The following is a 22991-nucleotide window of genomic DNA, read 5'->3' as shown; positions in this document are numbered from 1 at the left end:
ATAAATTAGCCTATTCCAGAAGTGTGTATCAAAGAACACAGCCATTGTTTTGATTTAGATTTCAACTTAATGATTCTCTAAAGCAAACCTTGTCATAAAAAGCCCTTTGTGATATAACTGGGGTTGGTATAGGGGAAACTATATGGATGGAAAAATGTCATCCAAGCAAGTAGATAGGCAACCCCCTTCCATAACATTTGCATGATACTGAAGATCAGCTGTGGGTGGTATATGATTCTCCTGCCCCTACACGTTCCCCCATTTACCTTACAACTATGAGGTAAGGTTGGGCCAGTTACTCTGCCTGAGTCCAACATTAGCTGGTCAGCTGCATGGTTAAGTGAAGATCTGAATCCAGTTTCCCTGGACCACAGCAGATCAGTGTTTCTCAAACTATGGGTCCGGACCCACTAGGTGGGTCACGAGCCAATTTAAGGTGGCACCCCAATCATTTCAATATTTTAATATATTAGACTTGATGCTCCCATGGTATGCGACTGCATTTGGGGAAATGCTACAGATCTGTAATTTTAGCAAACTACTATGTATATGCTTTTAACAATGATAGTCAATGGGGCTCACTCCTGGGTAAATGTGGGCAGGATTGCAGCCTAGGATTGTTAAAAGTTTTCCCAGCTTGATGATGCCCCTTGCAGTCATGACATCATGTCCAGTGGGTCCTGACAGATTCTCATTCTAAAAAGTGGGTCCTGGCGCTAGAAGTTTGAGAAGCACTGCAGTAGATCATTATCACTCAAATGTACATTCTGCCCTTCCTCCAAGCTGTTCAGAATAGTATACATCAGCATCATCCCATGTTACCCTCACAACCATCCTGTGAGGCAGATAGGCGTGGGAAATGCATAGTGCACAACCCCAAGGTCACATAGATGGGCAGGGATTAAAATGCAGGTCTCCACAGTACAAGACCGAACACTTTATCTAGCCCACCAGCCACCTTTGTTTAGGATGTGGATGTAAAGCTCTGCCAATTGAATATAAAACATAAAAGCATTCCAACACCACTAAATATTCTATTGGGCCAGTGGTAAGTAAAGTGAGAGAATATAAGCCTGGGGCACTGTAGAGACCAATTACTTTTTTTAAATAAAGCAACTGTGGGCTGCAGCCTACTTCATGTGATATGATGCATGAAATAGCAACAGGCAGGCATTTGTTCTCAACACCCAGCAGCTAAAAACATTCTCCCCTAGAATACACACATGTGGGCGAAAAAACTGGAAAGTACCAGCTTTAAAAGGGCATCTTTAGTCATAAATTAAAAAATAAAATTCCAGACACTTTTGCAAGCGTGTTTACCAGTCAGTTTATTTCACAGAGAAATTGCTATTTGTAAATATTGCTCTGTGTCTCTGTATAAATATATATATCACATGTATAATAAAACATTCAAATAAATACAAATAAAGAGAATTCAAACATTGCTTACTAGTATTTTTATGCAACCAATATGAATAGAACCTCACAACTGCTTCTGAGGAATAACAGATGCTGCCATTATTTTAATACTAAGAGATAAAGAGGATTATTCTAGAGCTCATTTTCACTAAACCCACCCAAAAGCTTAATTATTAACTTCGGTAACTGATTACTTGTATCAGTTATAACATATTAGCTAAGCTGATCACCAAATTTAAATTTGGCTATGAGGTACTACTGGGCAGGTGTCAACAGGGTCAGCTGCCTGGGATAGTGATCACTTGTGCCATAGCAGTGATCAGAAAGGTGCACACTGGCCAGAGTTCCTATGTCACCAAGGGATTCTGAGCTACAGCACTTGGTTCACATATTGCAGCAATTTTAGGTAGTTTGTTGTCTTTGGATAGCCCTGATGTTGACCAAAAATACTGGGGAAAAGGAAAATCTGACAAGCATATTTTATGCCCTCATGAAAGAAATGTCCTAACTGTACCCTTGATTGTCCCTCTGCAAATAGGACATTTCCTAAGGGAAGGGGCACACTCTTTACACACTACTAAATGGCCACATGGGATGAAGACAATGGACACTTCCCTGTCCATGCAAACTTTGCAAGTTCTCTCTTCCTGTAATCTTCTTAGCTGTTCTTCCATGGGGAGGCCTGCAGAAGAAAAATCCAGTCAGTATAGAAATATGTAACGTCATGATCACCATCTCTATGCTCCCTTCACCCCCCCTTAGTTGTCTTTTCCTTCACCCACCAACAAAAGCCAACCACTTCCATGACCAGTGGAAGAGATTTCAACATCACTCCAATTTGACAAAAGAACTAGAAGAGGGGTCTCAAAACTAGTTTCATACAAGGGGCTGAATAATATTCATGGCACCTGCTGGGGACTGAAAGCAACATAATTAAGCAGGCAATGACCAGTAGTAAGCACTTTGTCCTCACTTAGGTGCAAAAGGCAGAAAATATGCAACCTTTGATCATGTTTTCAAAATATGGGAGAACCCAATTTCAGCAGCACCATTTTTGCTGAGGCATCACTTCGGTTCAGCACCTAAGAGGTGCTCCGTGTAGTGACGCCTCAACAGAAGCAGCACAGCTGAAAGGGGGGCCCACATGATAATTGGGCTCTCCCAGCATTGTCCTTTCAGCAGCACCACTTCTGCTGAGGCATTTCATAGCTCAGCAGCTGAAGAGCCCAATTACCACATGGGTTGGCTAAAGAGTTCTGCAGGTCGTGTGTTTAGCACTCCTGCACTAGAAAGTAAAGATGCACCTGCACTTTCTGAAATGAAGTTTTGAAACACTGTGTATGCAAAAGCAAGCCTATGGGCTGCAGCACAAGAAGAATTAAAAACAGAAGTGAAAAATGCACTTGTTCTCTACTTTTCTACGCCAACCTCAAATATTTCAAAAGCAGCAAAGTGAATTTCCTCAGTGGAAAGTCCAGCTCCACAAAGAGATCACACTTCTCCAGTGGGCTTACCCTCCATATACAAAAAAAGGCAGAAAATGGAGTTCAACTGCACCCCCTATATTCACCCCTATATTCACCCACTTTTCTAACATGTGAAGCTCACCACCAAATGCATAGATTCTGACACGTGATTTCAAACTTGACGGTGTGGGTGCTAAGTTGGGTGCAGAAACTTTATACTTCCTAATACAGCACAGCTATCCATGGCAAATGAAACTTTTAAACACTATTTTTTATTTTACAGCAGTATAGGGCTTAAATGCTCAGATTCAAATTAACAGACTAAAATGTTTACCTGAAACATCCTCTGCTGGAATATAAGTCATATTCTTCTCCACTTAAAAAAAGATGAAAATTATTCATTAGCAAAAGAAATCTGCATTTAGAATCATTTAGATCAGTGGCTCTCAACCTTTAGGAACCTGCAGACCACTGAGGCAAAAACTGGAACTGTCATGGACCATAAGTGCAACCCCCCCACACTCCCGAGCACACAACATATACAATTTGGTAGTCTGTGGGGAGCACTCAATGAGATGCTGGGAGTGCCAGCTGCAGTTGTGGACAGTCCATTCTTTGCCCTCTGTGGGATAGCACTAGCTCAATAAGATGCTGGAAGTGATCAAAGGCGATCCGTTCCCTCCCCCAAGACCTCATAGACTACTTCTCAGGGTCTTCTGGATCATGGGTTGGGAACCACTTATTTAGATCAATGAAATGCCAATAGCTCAGTCTTAAAAAGCCACCATAAAATTAGAAGAGATAAATAAGCTCTCTTGCTGATGAACAGGTTTTCCTCGAGTACATCCAATATATAAAGCTTGCAGAACACTGGATAGCTCCCAAATGTTAATCTCACTAGGATAAAAGTCAGTTAAAGCTAGTTAATGTTAATGTTAGTTAATGTTAAAGCTATTAACATTCTGAACTGTAACAAAAACAAGCAGGAATTAAGTACAAAATAGCACTTTTTCTAGTAAACTCACCAAACAAGTCTTTGTATAATACAGGATCACATTCCTGTAAACAGTTTCTGAATATGGTTGCAGCTGCATTTCCTTTCACCAAGATGGTATCAATAAGTTCTCTTGCTTGCAGGGATGTCTGGGTTTTTTGTTTAATAACATGGTGCTCAAGGTCAGTTATTACTTTGGAAGTTAATAAACTTTCCAAGATAGGAAGCACACATGTCAAGCGCTGAAATAATGCCATTCGGTTCTTTCTGATTAAGGACAAATCTGAAAATAACACAGGAAAAAAATAACTGTCAGACTTCCAACTTTTGAGTCTTAATTATAAGATTCAGAAGTTTTGAAACGATGGGAAAAAGTTACTGTTTCCCCCACCCAAAAAAAGCTGAAATCAGCAAATACTTTACTGTTACAGAAAGAACTATGTTATGTATAAGTTAGTACATACAAGACTGCATCAATATAAAATACAAGATAACATGTGCCTTTGTAGAATTGATCATTATAAATATAACAGATGGTTGTCTACTTTTTGCTATTTTGAGAAAGGAAAAACATTTAAGTGTTCGAATTGGAAGCTGACAAACTGAAGAAGACTCTTATGTACCACTGCCCACAACTACTACCATAGTATCCCTATGGCTGCTCATAGCAATGAATGTTACATGGAGCCCTTCACAATGGCAACTTCCCGAACCTGTGCTCAGCAATGATGGGAAACTGGAACATATAGCTGATGGCGATTTCAAGGAGCACAAGGGGGCATGAGGATTCAAAAGGGGAAGAGAAAGCATATGAGAGTGTCTGAGACATGCAGAAAGACAGAGATGGGGAAAGAGGTCAAGAGACAGAAACCAAGACTAGAGAAGTAAGAATGAAATGTCAAAGATCCCAAGATCAAGAGAAAGGTGAAGAGGAATGAATTTGGTATCCAGTGAAAGCTCAAATACTTTTAGTTCCAATACTCAACATCACAGGATGAGGTCCTTTAAATCTTATCCCACAATGATCTCTTCCTAAGCATAGATTAGCCTGGGCCAAGCTAGAGTTGGACTTCTGTATCCATGGGGGATCTATTTCCAGATCCCCCACAGATAACAAAACCTATGGGTAAGTGGGTCTGGTCCAAGATGAGCTCCAACATGACTAGAGATGCCCTCTGGTCACATCCATAGGTATTCTGCAGCCCAAAGAGGCCACATGCAACCTCTGCAGGCCTCAGAAAGCTTCCCAGGTGTGACTGGCAAACACCTCCAGGTGCATCTGGGAACTCTGGTACAGCCCTCCACTGCAGGGAGTTGAAACCACAGGTCCCAAATCTGTAAATAAAAAGACTGGACTTGTATTAATCTGAATTTTCATAGCAATTGCTTACATTGAGCCTTATGAGCCACTGAAGTTAGAAAATTGTCTTTACATCTTTGCCAAAGGTCTGGAAAAATCACTCCCAAACCTTGAATGTATAATCAAAAAATAAACCACCACTTTTGCTTTGATGTGCAGTTTGCTTTGATAATCCCTAATAAAATGTTATATATGAACAAAAATTCCTGGGTAGTCCACAGCTTTTGGAAAAACACGCAAGACAATACCACTGAATGGAAGGGACAAGTCAATCCATGGGGAACACTTCTCTCCAGCAACAAGAGTACAGGAGTACCAGCACTGCTTAGGAAGGTTTTACTGAAAAGAATGCTTTTCTCTTCAAACATCACTAGAGCATCAAAAGCTGGCAACAACCTCTAAAAATGAGTCAAGGCTCCCAGGAACCCACATAGTCTGTTCACAATATATTTATATGAGCTCTTTACTCTCAGTAAACTGTAAGATGTAAAGGGACTAACAAGCCAGTCTATATCACCAATGCTATTACATACCTGATGTCATTTCCTCCAAATGTACTTCCTTCTCTTCTTCTTTCTTTTCATCTTCTGCAATAAGGAGATCGGACACAAGATCGCTTACAGTCTTGTAATTCTCTCCTGTTGTTAGGATCTTGCTCTGAATAGTCTGTTTGATTAGTCTTCTGTTGAATCCCATCTCTAAAGCAGCTTCAACCACAGGAGTCTTCATCATGACTGCATCTTCTGAAGCATTTTCTCCAGGTTCAAAATGAATAACTAGTCAGAGAAAAAAATGAAAGTTTTTATCTACTGAACTGTTACATTCATATGGATTTTGAAACATTTTTAACTACAGCAGACAAGGAAAAAATCACTACTATGGCCAAATGCATACAAAAAAATAAACTCCCGTTATGAATTAGGCTTTATATGCTTATTCCAAAGGCTTTTCAAATAGATAGCTTATACGGAATGGCACCTGTGAACATATTTCCTATGCTAGAAGGCAACGTTTAGAGTTAATAGTTCAGTGCTAAAACTGTCAAGAGCTTTAACACAGAACAAGTTGTCAAAGCGCCATTTCTACACCCTCTCTACAACCAATGCCACTTTGACAGTGCTCCTGCTGGGGTCAGATGCAAGTTACAGCAACTGCTTATTACCACCAGCTTCCCTTCCTTTAAGAACATTAAACAGGATTCATAAATTAGAAAGAAATGAAACTTTCTTAAAATAGAAAATTAGAATTAGAAAGTTTCTAAGAATCAAGCTGTGGCTGGATATGAACCATGCCTGCCAATAACCAAAGGTGGACCAATAAGAACAGAGCAAACAGAAATTGTTTTATTTTGAGATAAATGCCAAACAAAGTAGCAAGAAAATATAACGAAATGCTTTCCAAATGCACCTTTGGATTTGCAAACAAGTTACCCTGTCATTTTGTTCTAATTTGATAAAAGCCTATTAGGAATCTGAAAATATTTCACAGCCGTTAGCAAGCAGTGTTTCAATGTTCCAATGCTATAAACTCATATTAATGTCACATAATGTTGCCAAAGACACTTACTTGGTGGATCAGCATTTTCTTCCACAACTGTATCAGAAGTAGACAGAAGCTACAGTACAAAAGGGAAATGTGCATTTAATGTATTGGTATTTTATGCAAACACATCAAGGCTGTCAACAGTTTAAGCCTCAATTCTAAACAATTGTATGTGCTCTGTCCAAATGCTACCAATGAAAAAACCCCAGCTCTCTCTGCCTAAATACCACTAGCTCCAAGGCAAGAGTTTTTGCTTTATCAAGCTTATTGTTATCCTGCTTACATAGAGAATACCAACTGTCAGTAACAAAGGCAAGGCCTGTCCCCAATTTTCCTCTCTGTTAAAGTTGTGTCACCTTAATAGCCAGAAGCATACGGAAGGGAAAGCTCTGAGGGTTTTTATTTGGTGCAATTTTTATTGTTGGCTGTCTTAGGCATACTAACAGAGAAGCAGTATATAAACATAAATAAAATTATTTTAACTGCACAAAATCAAAGTATCATCAAGGAATCTCTTAAGTTATCTGTAACATTTTTAGTAGCCTTTTATATCTGGAAGCAAGTTAGCACTGTTCATAAGCAGTAAATATTTTCTTTGATCATAAATGCAGTTGCTCATTGTGTAGCCCCACAATACCACCCTTGGTTAGTCAACAGTGGTAATGAAAAACTTTAACACTCATCCACCCAGTAGGTTACTCCACCAGCCATTTAATCAAACAGCTTACTTGAGAGTGTCCTGGGCCGTTCCTCCAGACATCTTATGATACTGACTATAGCTTCCACTAGGTCACAACAAGCATTGGATGCCTCCTGAATGATCACTATGTCTTGCCTTTTAATTACATCAAGTTACACAGTTCAGATACATCTGTATTTACAATTACTCTCAGCAAGCCCAACACATAATCAACTTTTGTGAAGGAGAAGAGAAAAAAGTTCAAATGTCTTAAAAACCTAAGAAATTCAGACATCTATATAAAGTTATTTTTTAAAAGCTGACAGGATTAGTATATTCCTCTTGTGCCGATATTAAGAACAATTAGCAATTGAGTACCTGTTCAAGAAGATGGGGGAACCTTGCTTGAACTTGATGTACAAAGTCTTGCCCTTTCACATGAATCAGATACTCACACCTAGAAGATAAGAATTTGATTCAGTCCAAATATTTGAGAAAAATGAACACCACCTCAGGGGCCCGCAGATAGAGGAGAGACTCAAATACATAAAAATATTATAATGTACTGTAGATGCTGATCTTCCAGTTCCATACATTAGATACCTTTTACAAAGTCTTCAATTTTGTGGTCACTCACAATAAAAATACTATTTTAAACGGACTACAGATAGAAGTCTTTGCTGGACCATCATTCCCGATTCAGGATGACACTCAAAGAATGCTAATACCCAGAAGAATGTTTGGCGTGTTTACTCAGAAGTCCCACTATGGCATGTTTACTCAGAAGTCCCACTATGGCATGTTTACTCAGAAGTCCCACTATGTTCAATGGGGCTTTCACCCCAGAAAGTACGTACAGCAAGTTCTCACTTGAAGTTGTTGATCGGTTATTGAAAACTGCAACTTTATGTAAAATGACTTGTAATAAAACCAATTTTACCATACACCAATTGTTATATGTAAGCAATTGGGTTATACTGTTACAGCATATAAGTCCCAAAAGCCATCACCGAACATCTAAATAAAGACCCAAAACACTTCTAATCTGAAATGAATGTGAGTTTTCCAGGCCGCAGAAAACCAACACAGACGTGGAGAGAATGTGCAAACTCCACACAGATGCAGGAGTCTATTTTTTTCCTCAGCTTTATACAAAACTTTAAGTGAGGATTTGCTGCATACAATTGCAACCAAAGCATGTGCTTAAACATTAGCCTAGATTTCTAGAACAAGTCTTATACTTTTTATCTGACAGCGACATACAATTCTATAAGCATTTCAGAACTAACATACCCATTGCTGTTATTTTTTAAGACAACAGTCCCAACCCTTATGGAGTCACTGTAGAAAGCTGAGAAACATGCTTCTGTATAAGCCATATGACTAAAGAGGTTCCTATCCTTTCCCAATTAATTTGCACTTCCAAGGCATATTTAAATTCTACTCCTAGGCTGAATGTGGCCTGGGCCATAAGAATAAGCAGACTGATTACATATATAGTCTCCCAAGATCTTTAGTTCACTCTGTGGGTCAGAATACTCAGAAGCCCACAATTCATTTCAACACACACAACATTTGGCTTTCTAACCCTCAAGCTGCAAAGGTAGGTCACCAACTTAAGTTGTCCTGGCTTTACATGGTGTATAAGCGAAGAATTAGGACTTTTTGACTACAACCTAGGTAGAGTACCAGCTCATGAGTGGTTAAGTCCCTCAGTCACCACTGTCCTTCAAAATAATCATAACCTTGCAAAGGATTGCTAGATAAGGACACTAACATACCTGCTAAAAGTAGTTCTGTTTAAACAGAAATTTTAAGACAGAGCAAATCTCGAAAAGATCAAGGGTGGTTCCACCCTTTAATTCAAATCTATAATATGATTAGGTTTATCTTCATGTTACATTTTTATAAGAGTGTTAACATGTACCTTGGAAACCACTTAGCATGCTCCACCCATGGATCATCTCCTGATTCCCAACACCTGAGACCACCATCACAGCAGAAACATTTGACATCATCATTGCGACCTGTATTGTTAAAAAATTAGGAATATCTTTTTAAAAACAGACACTTATAAAAAATCACAGATCAGGAAATTTGAGAATCATAGGGCAGAACAAGCTCTCTTACCTACGTAGTAGAAGCCAGCATCTGCAAGTTGCTGTGGCTGAACTGGAATGGTAAGTGGCCAGTTTCGGAAAGTGTTGACACGTGCAACACGAGTTTGCATGCTCACATTAGAAACCATGAAACTGGTCTGGTCTTGACTTTGTCCCACAAAAGGGCAGTTTGGAAAGTGTCTCCGATGTTCCGACATAGCATTATCCTTTGGTTCCCAGTTACTCAGTTGACCACCACAGGCAAAACAAGCCACTTTATCAAGAGGACCAATATAATAAAAGCCAGCTTTTGCCAAAGCAGATGGTGCTAGAAATGTCAGAGGCCATGCCTGGAAAGTGCACAGCCTAACTTCTTCAGAGCTCATTGCACAGTTGAAAACTTTAGGTCTTATATGGGAGAGATCTTCCACTGCTCTGGACGTTACTGGATCCTGGGGAAAACTTGAGAAGTTTCCACTGAAATAGCCAACTTGATCCAAACTTGGTGCCCGAGTTGGCGAATGTGAAAGAGGAATTCCAAAGACAGTTGGAGGAGCAAAGGCAGAATGAAATGATGAGCCAAGATTTTTCACCAGATTCAGATTCTGAACAAAGCTGCAGCTAGGATAGAGTTGTCGGTGCTTGTCCAGAGCATTGTCACCTTTTTTCCAGTTATCCAACATCAACCCACAGCTATAACATTTCACTTTGTCTTTCAGACCAGTATAATAAAACCCAGCACGGGCAAGGCTCCTTTCTGATACTGGCACATTCAGAGGAAAAGTTGAAAAGGTGGACATTCTGTAGAGTTCACATGACAGATCATACTTCAGCTCACTCACATCGCTGTTGCTCTTCAGTTTAGACAGGAATGAGCCACTTTCCACTATGTTCATAATGAAACAGGATGGGAGTAAGGGACGAGTCTGAAGCCTGGGAGGTAGTTTTGTGCAAGTCTGATTAACATGAAAGTGAAATGTTACATGCAGTTCCTTTTTTAAAAAAATCCAATTTACAGCATCTCATTTATTTAGTATTTTTAACCCTTTTGACTGAATAGAATCAGGCTACAATCTATATGTAGATTTCCTTTCCTGGGAGTAAGCCCCAATGAACACAATGGGAGTTACTTCTGAGTAGACATGCATAGGCTTGTGCTCTCAGTTATTTTGCTATGCCCTATCTTAACGACTGTACTTGTCCTTATCAGCCATTGTCATACTCATCACTACCATCTGAAGACTGAAAGGAAGTTGAAAAAGAAAGGCACAAAAATCATAGTAGCCTTGTTGGTCCACTAGAAAACAAAAGCAGAAGCCAAAGTATGGCAATACTCTTCTTGTAATCAACTAAAAAGGTTGTTCAGTACAATCCTACACATGTTTACTTGGAAGTCCCATTGTGGTCAACAGACCGTAACCACAAAATAGTAAATGGAAAGCTTCTGAGTTATCCAGAATTCTTCATCTTTGTGAAGAGTTCTGGAGAACTCAAAAGCTTGCTGTTCAGTGAAAAAAACTAAATGGTGCAATCCTAAGACAGATATTTGGGCACAAGTCCCACTGAAGTCATTTGAAGCAGCACAGCTTAGGGTCAGGGATCTAGATTGGTTTCTGCAATATCTGCACTCTCATGTTTAGTGAGCAGGACTGAAAGGCCCTCACAGACAGAAAAACAATTTGTAAAGTTTAAGAATTAAAAGATCAAGTATAAGACTTGTAAGTTAAGTCATTTCTGCCCAATGATGCATATACGCAACAGGGACCAATGTTTACACCTATGGGCCAGGAAAAACTGGGTTAAAAGAGCCCTGAATATAGTCTTTACACATACGTAAAACTGGTTACATATGCTGGAAAGCTTTATTTGTTCCTTAAAGTGTTTATTTTTTCCCCAAATATATGAACAAAGACAACTTCTCCCTCAAACATAATAAAGCTTGTGGAGATGTAAACCCAAGGATAATCTCTTCCAACCCACTAGAGCAGTGTTTCTCAAACTGTGGGTCGGGACCCACTAGGTGGGTTGAGAGCCAATTTCAGGTGGGTCACCATTCATGTCAATATTTTATTTTTAATATATTAGACTTGCTGCTACCATAGCATGTGACTGCATTTGGCGAAAAGTTATAGACCTGTACTTTTAACAGACTACTATGTATATGCTTTTAACAATGATAGTAAATAGGACTTACTCCTGGGTAAAGTGTAGGTAGGATTGCAGCCTAGGATTGTTAAAAATTTCCCTGCTCGATGATGTCACTTCCGGTCATGACATCAATTCTGGTGGGTCCCAACAAGATTCTTTTTCTAAAAAGTGAGTCCTGATGCTAAATGTGTGAGAACCACTGCATTAGAGATCTACTCTGACCACCAACAAGCTCGTCCTTTTCTTATACTATCATCGACATCTTGTGGCATAATTTTAGCCAGGTTGCTTTATTATTAGATTATGGCAATCAATATAACAGTGTTGGTTTATAGGGGGCAATACCAAACTTTTATAGTCATTAGCTAAATGAGAATTAGCAGCCATCATATTTTAAAAAGCAAAAGCTTTCCTGGATGTGAATAATTTATACACAAAACTACACCCCAGGCTTCAGACTCTAGTCCCTTTTAAGGGGTTTAGGCAGCCATGTTGCAATATGTGTTTCACAAGGAAAACTGTAAATGTCAACTGTGATAAACACAACACCTCTCAGGTTAGCAAGACCTGTGTGAAGAAAAAGATTTATGAGCTCTTACAAGACCACAGAAGCAGTATTCTGTACAAACACATACATCCTTAAGAATCTGAAAGCACCCACAGATTTAAAGAACAAATACTTAAAATGCAATACAGGTTAAGCTTCTTGTAATTTTATCTATGGCAGTGACTAGAAGTTAATTCACTGGGAATGAAACAGAATATGGCAGAGATCAAAGACTTGCTCATGCCACCAGTTTTGAGGGGCTTGACCCAAGTGGAAGCTGATTTAAGCTCACAAACCATCCATGGTACCTACACGGAAAACAACATAATGGAATAAGTGTTAACTTTACTGAAGTAGTATTTGAATACTACTATTCTGCTAGTAGTAGTATTAGTACTACTACTAATACACTACTACTATGTGTAAAATATTACACATTTTGATGTGTAAACACTGTTCAAATACATTCTGAGGCAATATCACATGGACGGCAATGTTACCCAAATGACATGCAAAGCAGGTTAGTGAGTTAGTTCAAGGAGTTATTTGAGCACTCAGTTACCCACACCACAGTAGATCATCTGGGTTTTACCTTATTTGCCATGTCAGGAAAAACAGGTGGCTTTCTCTGAAACTGGTGGTACCAGCAGAATATCTTTGAACGTTTTCCTGTGACTATCTCAAAAAATGATGTGTATAAAGGCATCTACCAAGAATTTCACAAATACTCAGCCATATATTTAAAAGTAGTACTGTGTATAATGCGTAGCCTATTGTTTTGGCGAACATCATTTCCAAGTCAAATGCTTCTCAAAATTCCATTTAGTCAACATGCAAAAGATGCTTTCAATTCTTATGGAAGCCACCATGCAAACACATGAATACCATGTTGATTTTTTTTTAAATCTTAAATTACAATCTTTAGGTCTTAATTTAGGCATACACCCACACATTCCATGTGACTAAAATTATTTTAGTACCAATGGTCCACCTACACTTTTTTCCTGTGACTGACATTTCAAAAAATGTACACAAAAACTATCTGAATAGATAGACAAAAGATTTTAAAGGATGGTTTTTGTAGTTTTCCGCTTGACTGTTGTCTCACTTGGTGCCCTTGGAACCAAAAGGTAAGATATAAATGCTTTTATAAATAAGTTCTGCCTCTGTGTATGAACCACCTTCCAGGAAAACCAGTAGTTTTTAGCAAGCTTATCAGAAATAGCAGACAAGCTACCTGAAAGATAACTCAGTTTGCCTACCACTACCAATCTTCCCCTGCAATGTGCAAGCTGCAAAAAACAGCAGGTTCTTCTTTTACCAGCAGGCATGGACATGGCCCTAAATGAATCAAGTAGCCCCCAGAATCTCCAGTAATAGTATGGGGTTCGAAAGTAGAGATACAGAGAGGTTATTTAACAGAGGAGGCTCAGACCTGTTGGTTTAATTCTAGGTCTGGCCAATCCTTATAAACAAAAGCAAGGAGTGCAAAGTCCTGTTTCTAAAGGAATGGGTAGTAACAAAGGCAGTAACATGTTCTCTAGGCAACATGCTTCTTAGAGAGATCATTGTGCTCCGCCTCTGGGGAAAAATGCATTTTCTCTGGCTTTCCCAGGGAATGTTTAGTTCCAGTTATTGCTCTCATGCCTCTATTGCATAGTTGTCATGTTTTTTATCTTGCCATAGGCTTGTTCTTCAGGTTTCATTATATTTTTAAATTTTGTTTGCTGCCTTGAGTCTCCCTGAGAATAAGGTCTTAACTGCTTCCTGGGACATCTGTCAATCATAATTGTAAATCTTGAAAATTTCTTATTTACCTTTTTCAGTTATTCCCAAACTTTTTAGCACCAGAACCCACATTTAAAAACACCACTCTATCAGGACCCATCTAGGTTTACAGTCTTAAAAAAAATTTTTAGAAAGAAATATAAGCAATAATAAACAGAAAAAGACCCTCTGTCTCTCTACACATGCTTGCAAACTGCAGCTCAGCTCCTTGTAGGGCAGCTACAGTATCCAATTTTTCAATAGCCTCAGGGCTTCAGACAATTACTAATCTGATCCTTCCATCACCCTTTGGGACCCACCAGTGGATTCTGACCCACAGTTTGGGAACCACTGTTTTATACTAATTGTGATACAAAAAGGCCCTCAGACACCAACATATCTGTGAGCTATATGTCAAAGGTACTCAAACACCAACATATATCTGAGAGCCGTATGCCAAAGAGTCTCATGTGGCTCCCAAGACACAGTTTGGCCACCTGTTATATACACAGCAAGACTACATGCAAACCCAATCCTACACACACTAGACGGTATTCCAAAGCATCTTCCACTGTGCTAAATAAGAACTACTTCCAAGCAAATGTGCTCAAAGATCATAGCCTCACAACAACCCACCCCTAAGTATGCCAACTCAGCAGCAGCCAATTCCATTGAGACTGACAAGATTTACTCCCTGCTGGCAAACCTGGCATACAGTCTTCAGAAAAAGAGCCCTGCTGGGTCAGACCAAAGACCCATGTGGTCCAGCTTCCTGTATCTCCCAGATGCCTCAGGGAACACACAAGACAACAAGAGACTTGCATCCTGGTTCCCTACCTCGCATCTGGCATTCTAAGGACGACGTTGCACATACACATCATGGCTTGTAACCTGTGATGCACTTTTCCTCCAGAAATCTGTCCAGTCCTCTCTTAAAGGTATCTAGGCGAGAAGCCATCACAACATCCTGCGGCAATGAGTTCCACAGACTAATGACACACTGGGTAAAGACCTATTTTGTCTGTCCTAACTCTCCCAACACTCAATTATAGTGGATGTCTGGTGCTGTGTGAGGGGGACACACTTTAACTCCCCTCTTAAAGGCATTTAGATGAGATGCCACCACCACTTCTGTCAAGGAGTTCCACAGACTAAAGACATGCTGAGTAAAGAAAGTTTTGTTTGTCTTAACTCTTCCAACACTCAGTTTCAGTGGCTGTCCCCTGGTTCTGGTGTTGTGTGAGATGGAAAAAAAAACACCCCCTTATTCACTCTATCTATCACTGTGTCCTGTGGCAAGGGGTTCCACAGACTCAATCTGAGCAGCTGTCCTCTGGTGTTGTGTGAGAGGAAAAAGAACACCCCCTAACCACTCTATCAACCACCATATCCTGTGGCAAGGAGTTCCACAGACGCAGTTTGAGCAGCTGTGCCAGGGTTCTGGTGTTGGGTGAGAGGGAAGAGAACACTCCCCATCAACTCTACCCACTACCGTGTCCTGTGGCAAGGAGTTCTACAGACATTCAATGTGAGTGGGTGTCCCCCGATTCTGCTGCTGAGTGAGAGGGAAAAGAACACCCCCCTCCACTGTCACTGGCTCCTGTGACAGGGAGTTCCACAGGCTCTCCACGGGAGTGGATGTTCCATCCACCCCCTGCATAGTCGTGCGTGTCCCAGCCATGCCCCAGGCACCTCCACCCCCCCTCCCGCACAGCCTTCAGAGCTCTGCCAGGCGAGGCGCCGCTGTCCCACTCCACACGCAGGGCGACGACAGCCCCAGCCCCCCCGCCCCTCCAGGACTGTCAGCAGAGATGCTGTTCACAGGAAGACCCTCTTGCCCCCCCGCACTTACCCTCTTGCCCCCCCGCACTTACCCTCTTGCCTGAGGCAGCCGAGGGCGGGCGAGCCGGCGCCCCTCTCCAGCCCCCTATATGCTCAGACGGAGAAGGAGGGCAGAGGCGGCCGACGCTCAGGGCAGCTCCCAGCCCAGCCCAGCCCAGCCCCGCCCCGCCCCGCCCCGCACCTTGCCCGCTGCCTGGGAGCGGAAAGTCCCTCCTCCTTCCCACCAAGGCGCGGTGGGAGAGCCGCCAGTTCCTCGTCAGCACACCCGTGACCGTTGCTGCGCATGCGTGGTTCGGCAGAGTCGCCCGCGGCCCCGCGGTTGATGCTGCGCATGCGTGGTTCGGCGCAGCCTCTCCCCGTGGCGGTTGCTGCGCATGCGCGGTTGAGCGGCGCGCGGCCTGTCAGGTGGAGGAGGAGCGAAAGTGAGGGCGAGGTGGCGGCGGTTCTGCTTCTCTCTCGCTCGGCTGAGTGGAAAGTACGGCCTCCCGAAGAGCAGAAGTGCCGCCCCCCCCACTCGCCTGATAGGAGCCCCGCGTGACGGCTGACGGGCTTCCCCCCTTTGTGGTTCGTGGACTTGCTCTTGGTGTGTGTGATCGGCCTGCGGAACTCCTTGCCACAGGACGGGGCCGAAAGGAAGTGCTTCTTTACATTGAGCAACCTGTGGAACTCCTGGCCACAGGACGGGGTTGGAGGCTTTTCAGTCTACAAAAGAGGCGTCTGAGGGGGGGGCATCATGCAGACATAGAAAGATATGCAGGAGGTGGACAGAGTGGTCTGTGGAACTCCTTGCCACAGGACGTGGTGATGGATGGAGTGGAGAGGGGCTGCTCTTTCCCTCTCATGCAACACCAGAGCCAGGGGACAGCCATGACACTGCGTCTCTGTAGAACTCCTTCCTGCTCATGCAACATCAGAGCCAGGGGACAGCCATGACACTGAGTGTCTGTGGAACTCCTTGCAACAGAACATGGTGCTGGATGGAGTGAAGAGGGGCTGCTCTTTCCCTCTCATGCAACACCAGAGCCAGGGGATAGCCATGACACTGAGTGTCTGTGGAACTCCTTGCCACAGGATGTGGTGATGGTGGTGGGTAGAGTGGGTGGAGAGATGCCCCCTTCCCTCTCACACAACACCAGAGCCAGCGGACCTCCACTCAAACTGAGTATCTTTGGAACTCCTTGCCATAAGGTATGGTGATAGATTGAGTGGAGAGGGGGATGCTCTGTTCCCTCTCACATAACAGGAGACATCCACTAAAATTGAGTGTTGGGAGAGTTAGTACAGACAAAAGGAAATATTTCTTTACTCAGTGTGTGGTTGGTCTGTGGAACTCCTTGCCACAGGATGTGGTGACAGCATTTGGCCTAGATGCCTTTAAAAGGGGATTGGACAAATTTCTAGAAGAAGAGTCTATCACAGGTTGCAAGCCCTGATGGGTATGTGCAATCTCCTGATTTCAGATGCAGGTCTTGTGTGCTTCCTGAGGCATCTGGTGGGCCCCTGTGGGATACAGGAAGCTGGACTAGATGGGCCTTTGGTCTGATCCAGTGGGGCTCTTTGTATGTTCTTGTAAGTTACTGTCACTATTCTGTGGGCTTTGCTCCTGGGTAAGTGCACCTAGTACTATAGATCCTACATATCTGTTCAAAAGTAAGCCCCACTGAATTCAGTGACCCCTACTGCTGTGTAGTTCTCTATATGATTTCGGCCATAAAGTGTAATCCTAAAAAATTTTTGGTTGGGAATAAGCCCTGTTGAATATGGTGGTTCTAAGGAACCATGCATAAAATTGAACTGTTCAGCTTTCAAACAATGGGGTATGAGCCCTGAAGAGTGTGTATGTGTTACTTATCTAGGGGTGTGTATGAAGAGTGTGTATGAAGTTACTTATCTAGTTAAGTTAAGAAGTCTAGTTAAGTTATGAAGTTAAGAGTGTATGAAGTTACTTATTTAGGGGTGAATCTGGAAGTTATCTACCCTCCTGAGATAAGCAGAAGATGGGGGTAACCTACACTGGAATGCTGGAAATTTGCAAAAATTTAAGAAATGTAAATGTTCTACATTTGCAAGACCTACACCAAAAGGGCATGGAACAGGAATGACAGGTGAGAAATGCTGGATACAATAAACGCAGTGTGGAGGGTGAACAGTATATGCCTGGGGCTATGCCCCTTAGCCCCTTAGTTGTTGCAATCCATGGCAAATGTTATCTTATGCCAGTAGGACAAAGCCCTCACTTTAGATATACTTTAGATATACTTGGAGAAGATATACTCTTCTCCAACCTTTGTCCCAGTGACTAGTAGACAACTGAGAGGGAGCAGCAAGCTATGTGTTGTCAAAACAAGTATTGTACACTGAATTGAGCTAGCCATGTTTTGGCTTCCTGGTTACAGCATAATGACCAGCCAAGAGTCCTCTGCTGTAGAAAAAACATCTTTGTTTCTAAGGAAACAGGAACATTATACTTTAGCTACAACCTGCTCCATTCCAAAGTTTGGCTGAACAGGCTGGTTCACTGCAGCATCTGAATATATGCATGCTTTCATTGTAATGGCAACACTATGTGTATTTACTTAGAAGTAAGTCCTGCTGTGTTTACTGGAGCATACTCCCTGAAGAGTGTACATAGGTTTGCAGCCTTTTACTTACTTTCATAGAATTGGAAGGTTCTCTGGAGGTCATTTAATTCTACCCCTGTTCAGTGCAGGTAACTCCCCAATAAGTATGCTTAGCATTGCAGCCATAGTTTAACATGACCAGTTAAGTGTGACCATGGCATGATTGGAGAGCAGAGAGAATTCCATATATGTGATGCTCTCAGAAAAGGTTGGTGATATCAGCACATACTGTAAACTGATATCCCTGGATTTACATGGGATATCAGAACCTTGATCTTCATGTGCCATTGATGGGGGCAGGATCATGTCTTTTAGTATGTATTGCTTAGCATTTACAGAAATGCTTTCTGCTTTACAGAAAGAGGGAAGGGGGTTGACACTGCATGAGATAATGGACAACCTTAAACAAGTTATTAGGTTTATGGGAAAAACTGCAAGCAAATGCATGTGGAGTCCCTTTCAGGAAACTTCTACAAAAGAAAAATCCTGGGGTGAGGAGGGAAATTCAGGGCAAATGCAAATGAAGAAAAATATTTTTGTTCTGTTACATAGCAAAAACAAGAGGTGGGGGGAATTCAATTTGATTCAAAGTCATAGAGAAAACCAGGACTGATCTTTCACCCTTTTGGATTAATTGTACAAATCTCATTAGAATAGACCAGGGTTAAACTCTGAGTGCAAAGTATCATTTGATGAGATTAATTGCCAAGGACATTAGGTACTTTTTACTTAGGGGAAACCCAGCAGAAGTATTTCCACTTCACATGCTCCTTTCGTGCAAAGGGGAATTCCAGTCTCTGAATTCTTTCCTGTGTGTCATGTCAGACTGGCAGACAGCCAAGTTTTAGCTGCTCTTACTAATTCTATGTAAAGTCAATATTGGAAAGCACTGAATAGTTTTTCCACTTACGTAATATCTTTTCAGCATCCTTTTCTCCTTGGTTTCACAATCCTATCTGTCCTTTGTATGTAACTACATGTGTTTTCATGCATGACAATAAAAAGCACTTTTAAGTTGTAGTTTAAGTTGTGCCATAAGTGAATGATGTTAATACAGAAAATTGAATGTGCATTCTAGGCAATGTAGGCTTTACACCTATATTACAGATTTAAGCACAAACTTATTAAAGCTTCGACTGTGATAATATCTCAAAGTAGAGCTCTGCTAGCCTTCCATGTGCAAATTCTTGGAGCTCCATATCTGCAATCAAAAGGTAAGGGAATAGTGTTGCAAGACTGCTGATAGATGAGCTTCTTGCTGTGTCCTTGCCTCAAGTCCATATCTTGAGGTTGGGAGGTTGGGATGGGACAAAAGAACATGAATATTTTTTAAAGGGAGATTAGATTGGGAGCCTTTTGGGGACAGGGAACTATTGATTGACTTATTTTGCTGTGCAAACCACTTTGTAAACTTTTTGTTGAAAAGTGGTATAAATACTCCTAATAATAAAAATATCATCTCACAAAAATATCTCAGGGATGTTCTAAAAGGGGAAGTCTTAAGGTGGCAGGAACATTTTCCTTTCCTGTCCCCATGCTTCGCTAAGGGGAGAGACTGGTGTGCAAGTGGAAAGAAACAGACTTGCATCTTCTGTGTAAGACAGAAGACAGCATAAGACAGCGTTGGACTGTCTTCTGCGTAAGCGTTGGACTGAGTTGAGAATTGATTGAAAGGATTTTTGGGGTGCAGACTTGTCTCTAGAGATCTGAGATAATGCAACAGACTTGCTGCTGCCAGGAATGCATGCCATTCACCTCCAACTCATGTTCAACTTGTATATTTATAAATAAACCAAATATCTTTAAAAACTCACCAAAAGTCTTCCGTTTTCTGTCAGAGCCAAAACTGATCATACAGGCCCTGGAATTTCTCATTACTTGGAGAATTAGGAAGTACATAAAATTACTATTTATGGTGGGGATTTTTTTTATTATTATTGGTCATGTAAATTCTTGAAGTTGGAGCATATGTTGTGTTATTACACATAGATACCCTTCAGGAATTACTAATACTAATTACTAATACTTGCATGTCTGATATATTCATGCAAAGGGCTGAGCTCCACCTTGCTGCACGTGTTCTGGCTACAGAGATTTTCAGCCCCCCCTCCCCTCTTCAGCCTCTTTGCTGGCTCAGGGGCTCCAGGAGTGTTACTGTTCCTCTGCAAGGGGAACCTCTTCCAGGGCTCCAGGGCTATTTCCCTGCCTGGGCGAGGCAGAGCCTTTTTGCAGTGTTTTGGGCTGCCTGGAAATGGAGCGAGACACCAGTGCAGGGCAAAGGAGGCAAAGGTGTGTGTGAGACTTTTGGTTCCCCCACCCCATTCACCCTCATTAATTGAAACAAATCAGCAGATAAAACATCTGTGGATAAATAGGCTGCACCTGTACTTGTAAAAATTGCACAGATCACACAGGCACACTTTGTAAATATTATGTGGTTTAAATTTAGTCAAGGCTGTGTAGCTTCATTTTTAAAAAATCTGACAATTGGACAAGAGACCCCAAAATACAGCTGGGTAGGTTTGATCCTTTGGTTGATAAACTCATCAGAATAACGTGATGACTTCAGAGCAGTGAATGTATAAAGGAGAGAAACTGGAAAGGTATTTTTCTATAGTAGTTCAGAGACTGAGCTGTTCACACAATCGTTTCTGATGGCCTTAAGTAAGCCTTCTATCTGCAGCATGAAGATGATAATGTATGCAAATTTTTTGGGGGGGAGAAGAACTGCGATGAGCTTTACTCATCCTGATTCAGAGCCAGTTCATATTGCCAACAAAACTGTACAGGGAAAGCTTGATCAGCAATATATATATTTTTAAATACAATGACTGAAATATCAAAAAGGACACCAAGTAAAAAGGAAACAGAAACCATTTGGTGGTATTTTACAACAAAGTTTCCTCTAGTACACTCCCGTTGGGGAAAAATTTCATAACTGATCTCAATGTGACTAAAATATTTTAATATAATTTAAAGTCACATGTACCATTTGATCATATAATAATGTCACGTGACAGAATACTGTACCAGATTTTATAATAGTCCTCTGTTGGATGAGCTGATTTTTATCATCTTGTATTTCTAGAACACTTAGGGCCCAATCCTATCGAACTTTCCAGTACCGGTGCAACCTCAATGCAGCCCTGAGGTAAGGGAACAAATGTTCCCATACCTTGAGGAGGCCTCTGTGACTGCCTCACCATCACAGGAAGCAATGCATACCCCATTGGCACGGCAGTACCGGCACTGGAAAATTGGATAGGATTGGGCCCTGAGGCTGCAATCCTAACCTCACTTTCCTGGAAGTAAGTCCCATTGAACACAATAGGGCTTACTTCTGAGTCGACGTGGTTAGGATTGGGCCCTAAAACTCTGTAGTGAGAGGTTTTCTTGAAATTAGAAAAAGGAAGTGAGCATGATAAAAGTGTATTTGAGACCTATTGACAATTTAAAATTAACAAAATCCCTGGGTCCAGATGGCATCCACCCAAGAGCTTTCAACACTGGTATTCATAAACGGATTGAGGGAGGATCCTGAGAATTGCAGAGCAATCAACTGAGGGCCCAATCCTATCCAACTTTCTAGCACCCGTGCAGCTGCAATGCAGCCCCGAGGTAAAGGAACAAATGATCCCATACCTTGAGGAGGCCTCTGTGACAGGAGGCCTCCCCAACAAAGGAAGCGGTGTAGACCTCATTGGCACAGTAGCACCAGCACTGGAAAACTGGATAGGATTGAACCCTAAACTGGTAGAAAGCATAAATAAAGATAAGATTGCTAAGCAAATTGAAGAATGAGCCTTGCTGAAGGAGAATCAGCATGGTATATAGAAAGGCAAGTTCTGCCTCGCTAACTTTTTTGAGAGTGTCAACAGGCATATAGAGGGAATCCAGCTCACCCTGCACGTGCCTGATCTAGTCTGATCTTGGAAGCTAAGCAGGGTCAGGCCTGGTCAGTACTTGGATGGGAGACCACCTAGGAATACCAGGTGCTGTAGGCTTATACCATAGTCTTTCGAGACTGAAGGTTGCCAACCAACCAAAAAGCATGTGACAAAGCATCAAAGGCTCTTGAGTAAGTCATGGGTCAAGGGGACAGGTCCTTCTATAACTACTTGCCGCTCCATAGAACTGGAAGCAGAGAGTAAGAATACATTTTCACACTGGAGGGAAATAGAAAATATCCCCCAAAGATGTGTCTTGGAAAATGTTTTACTAAATTGTTTCTAAGTGATCTGGAGTTAGCAAGTGATCAGGTTTGCAAACACCATCAATCTATTAAGGGTAGTAAAAAGTAAAGTAGATTGTGAAGAAAGCATGACCCTCTAATGCAGATTCTAGAAGCTGGAGCAGATTTATAAGAATCCCAGTCTGCATTGGGGTTTTTTTTAAATCCCCTGCCATACACAAATTTCTAGTCTGTATTTTGGAGAGTTTCCCTGGTCACAATATTGTAGCAAAGTTTCTTAAAACCATGCTGGTGATTTTTCTAAAAGTACAGGTA

General features: G+C 41.6%; 1 protein-coding gene and 1 long non-coding RNA gene across 5 annotated transcripts in view; one reads left to right on the top strand and one right to left on the bottom strand.

Annotated features, from left to right (window-relative positions):
• Positions 1-1311: 1311 nt before the first annotated feature.
• On the bottom strand, positions 1312-15997 carry BIRC2 (baculoviral IAP repeat containing 2). Of its 3 annotated transcripts, none has more exons than XM_066619570.1 (9): positions 15896-15997; positions 9591-12274; positions 9388-9487; positions 7839-7917; positions 6806-6854; positions 5773-6015; positions 3911-4162; positions 3220-3261; positions 1312-2101 (listed from the first exon to the last, which is right to left on the bottom strand). In XM_066619570.1, exons 2-9 carry the CDS (start codon positions 10453-10455, stop codon positions 1908-1910), a joined length of 1824 nt encoding a protein of 607 aa, XP_066475667.1. In that variant the 5' UTR covers positions 10456-12274; positions 15896-15997; the 3' UTR covers positions 1312-1907. The 3 variants fall into 3 exon arrangements, with proteins under 3 accessions (XP_066475667.1, XP_066475668.1, XP_066475669.1); XM_066619571.1 differs by having other exon boundaries at positions 9591-10515; XM_066619572.1 differs by having other exon boundaries at positions 9591-10445.
• A 273-nt stretch (positions 15998-16270) lies between these two features.
• LOC136646087 (uncharacterized) overlaps positions 16271-22991 on the top strand; it is a 30083-nt gene continuing 23362 nt past the window's right edge. Inside the window, exon 1 of one of the 2 annotated variants that reach the window (XR_010794196.1) lies at positions 16271-16427. This is a non-coding gene — a long non-coding RNA (uncharacterized lncRNA). Of the gene's footprint in view, positions 16447-22991 lie in introns of both variants that reach the window. The other variant, XR_010794197.1, reaches the window with a different exon arrangement.

The sequence above is a fragment of the Tiliqua scincoides genome, chromosome 3 (genome assembly GCF_035046505.1).
Source record: "Tiliqua scincoides isolate rTilSci1 chromosome 3, rTilSci1.hap2, whole genome shotgun sequence".
NCBI lineage: Eukaryota > Metazoa > Chordata > Lepidosauria > Squamata > Scincidae > Tiliqua > Tiliqua scincoides.
Note: the sequence above shows the minus strand (reverse complement) of the source record. Positions and strands in the feature narration are given on the sequence as shown.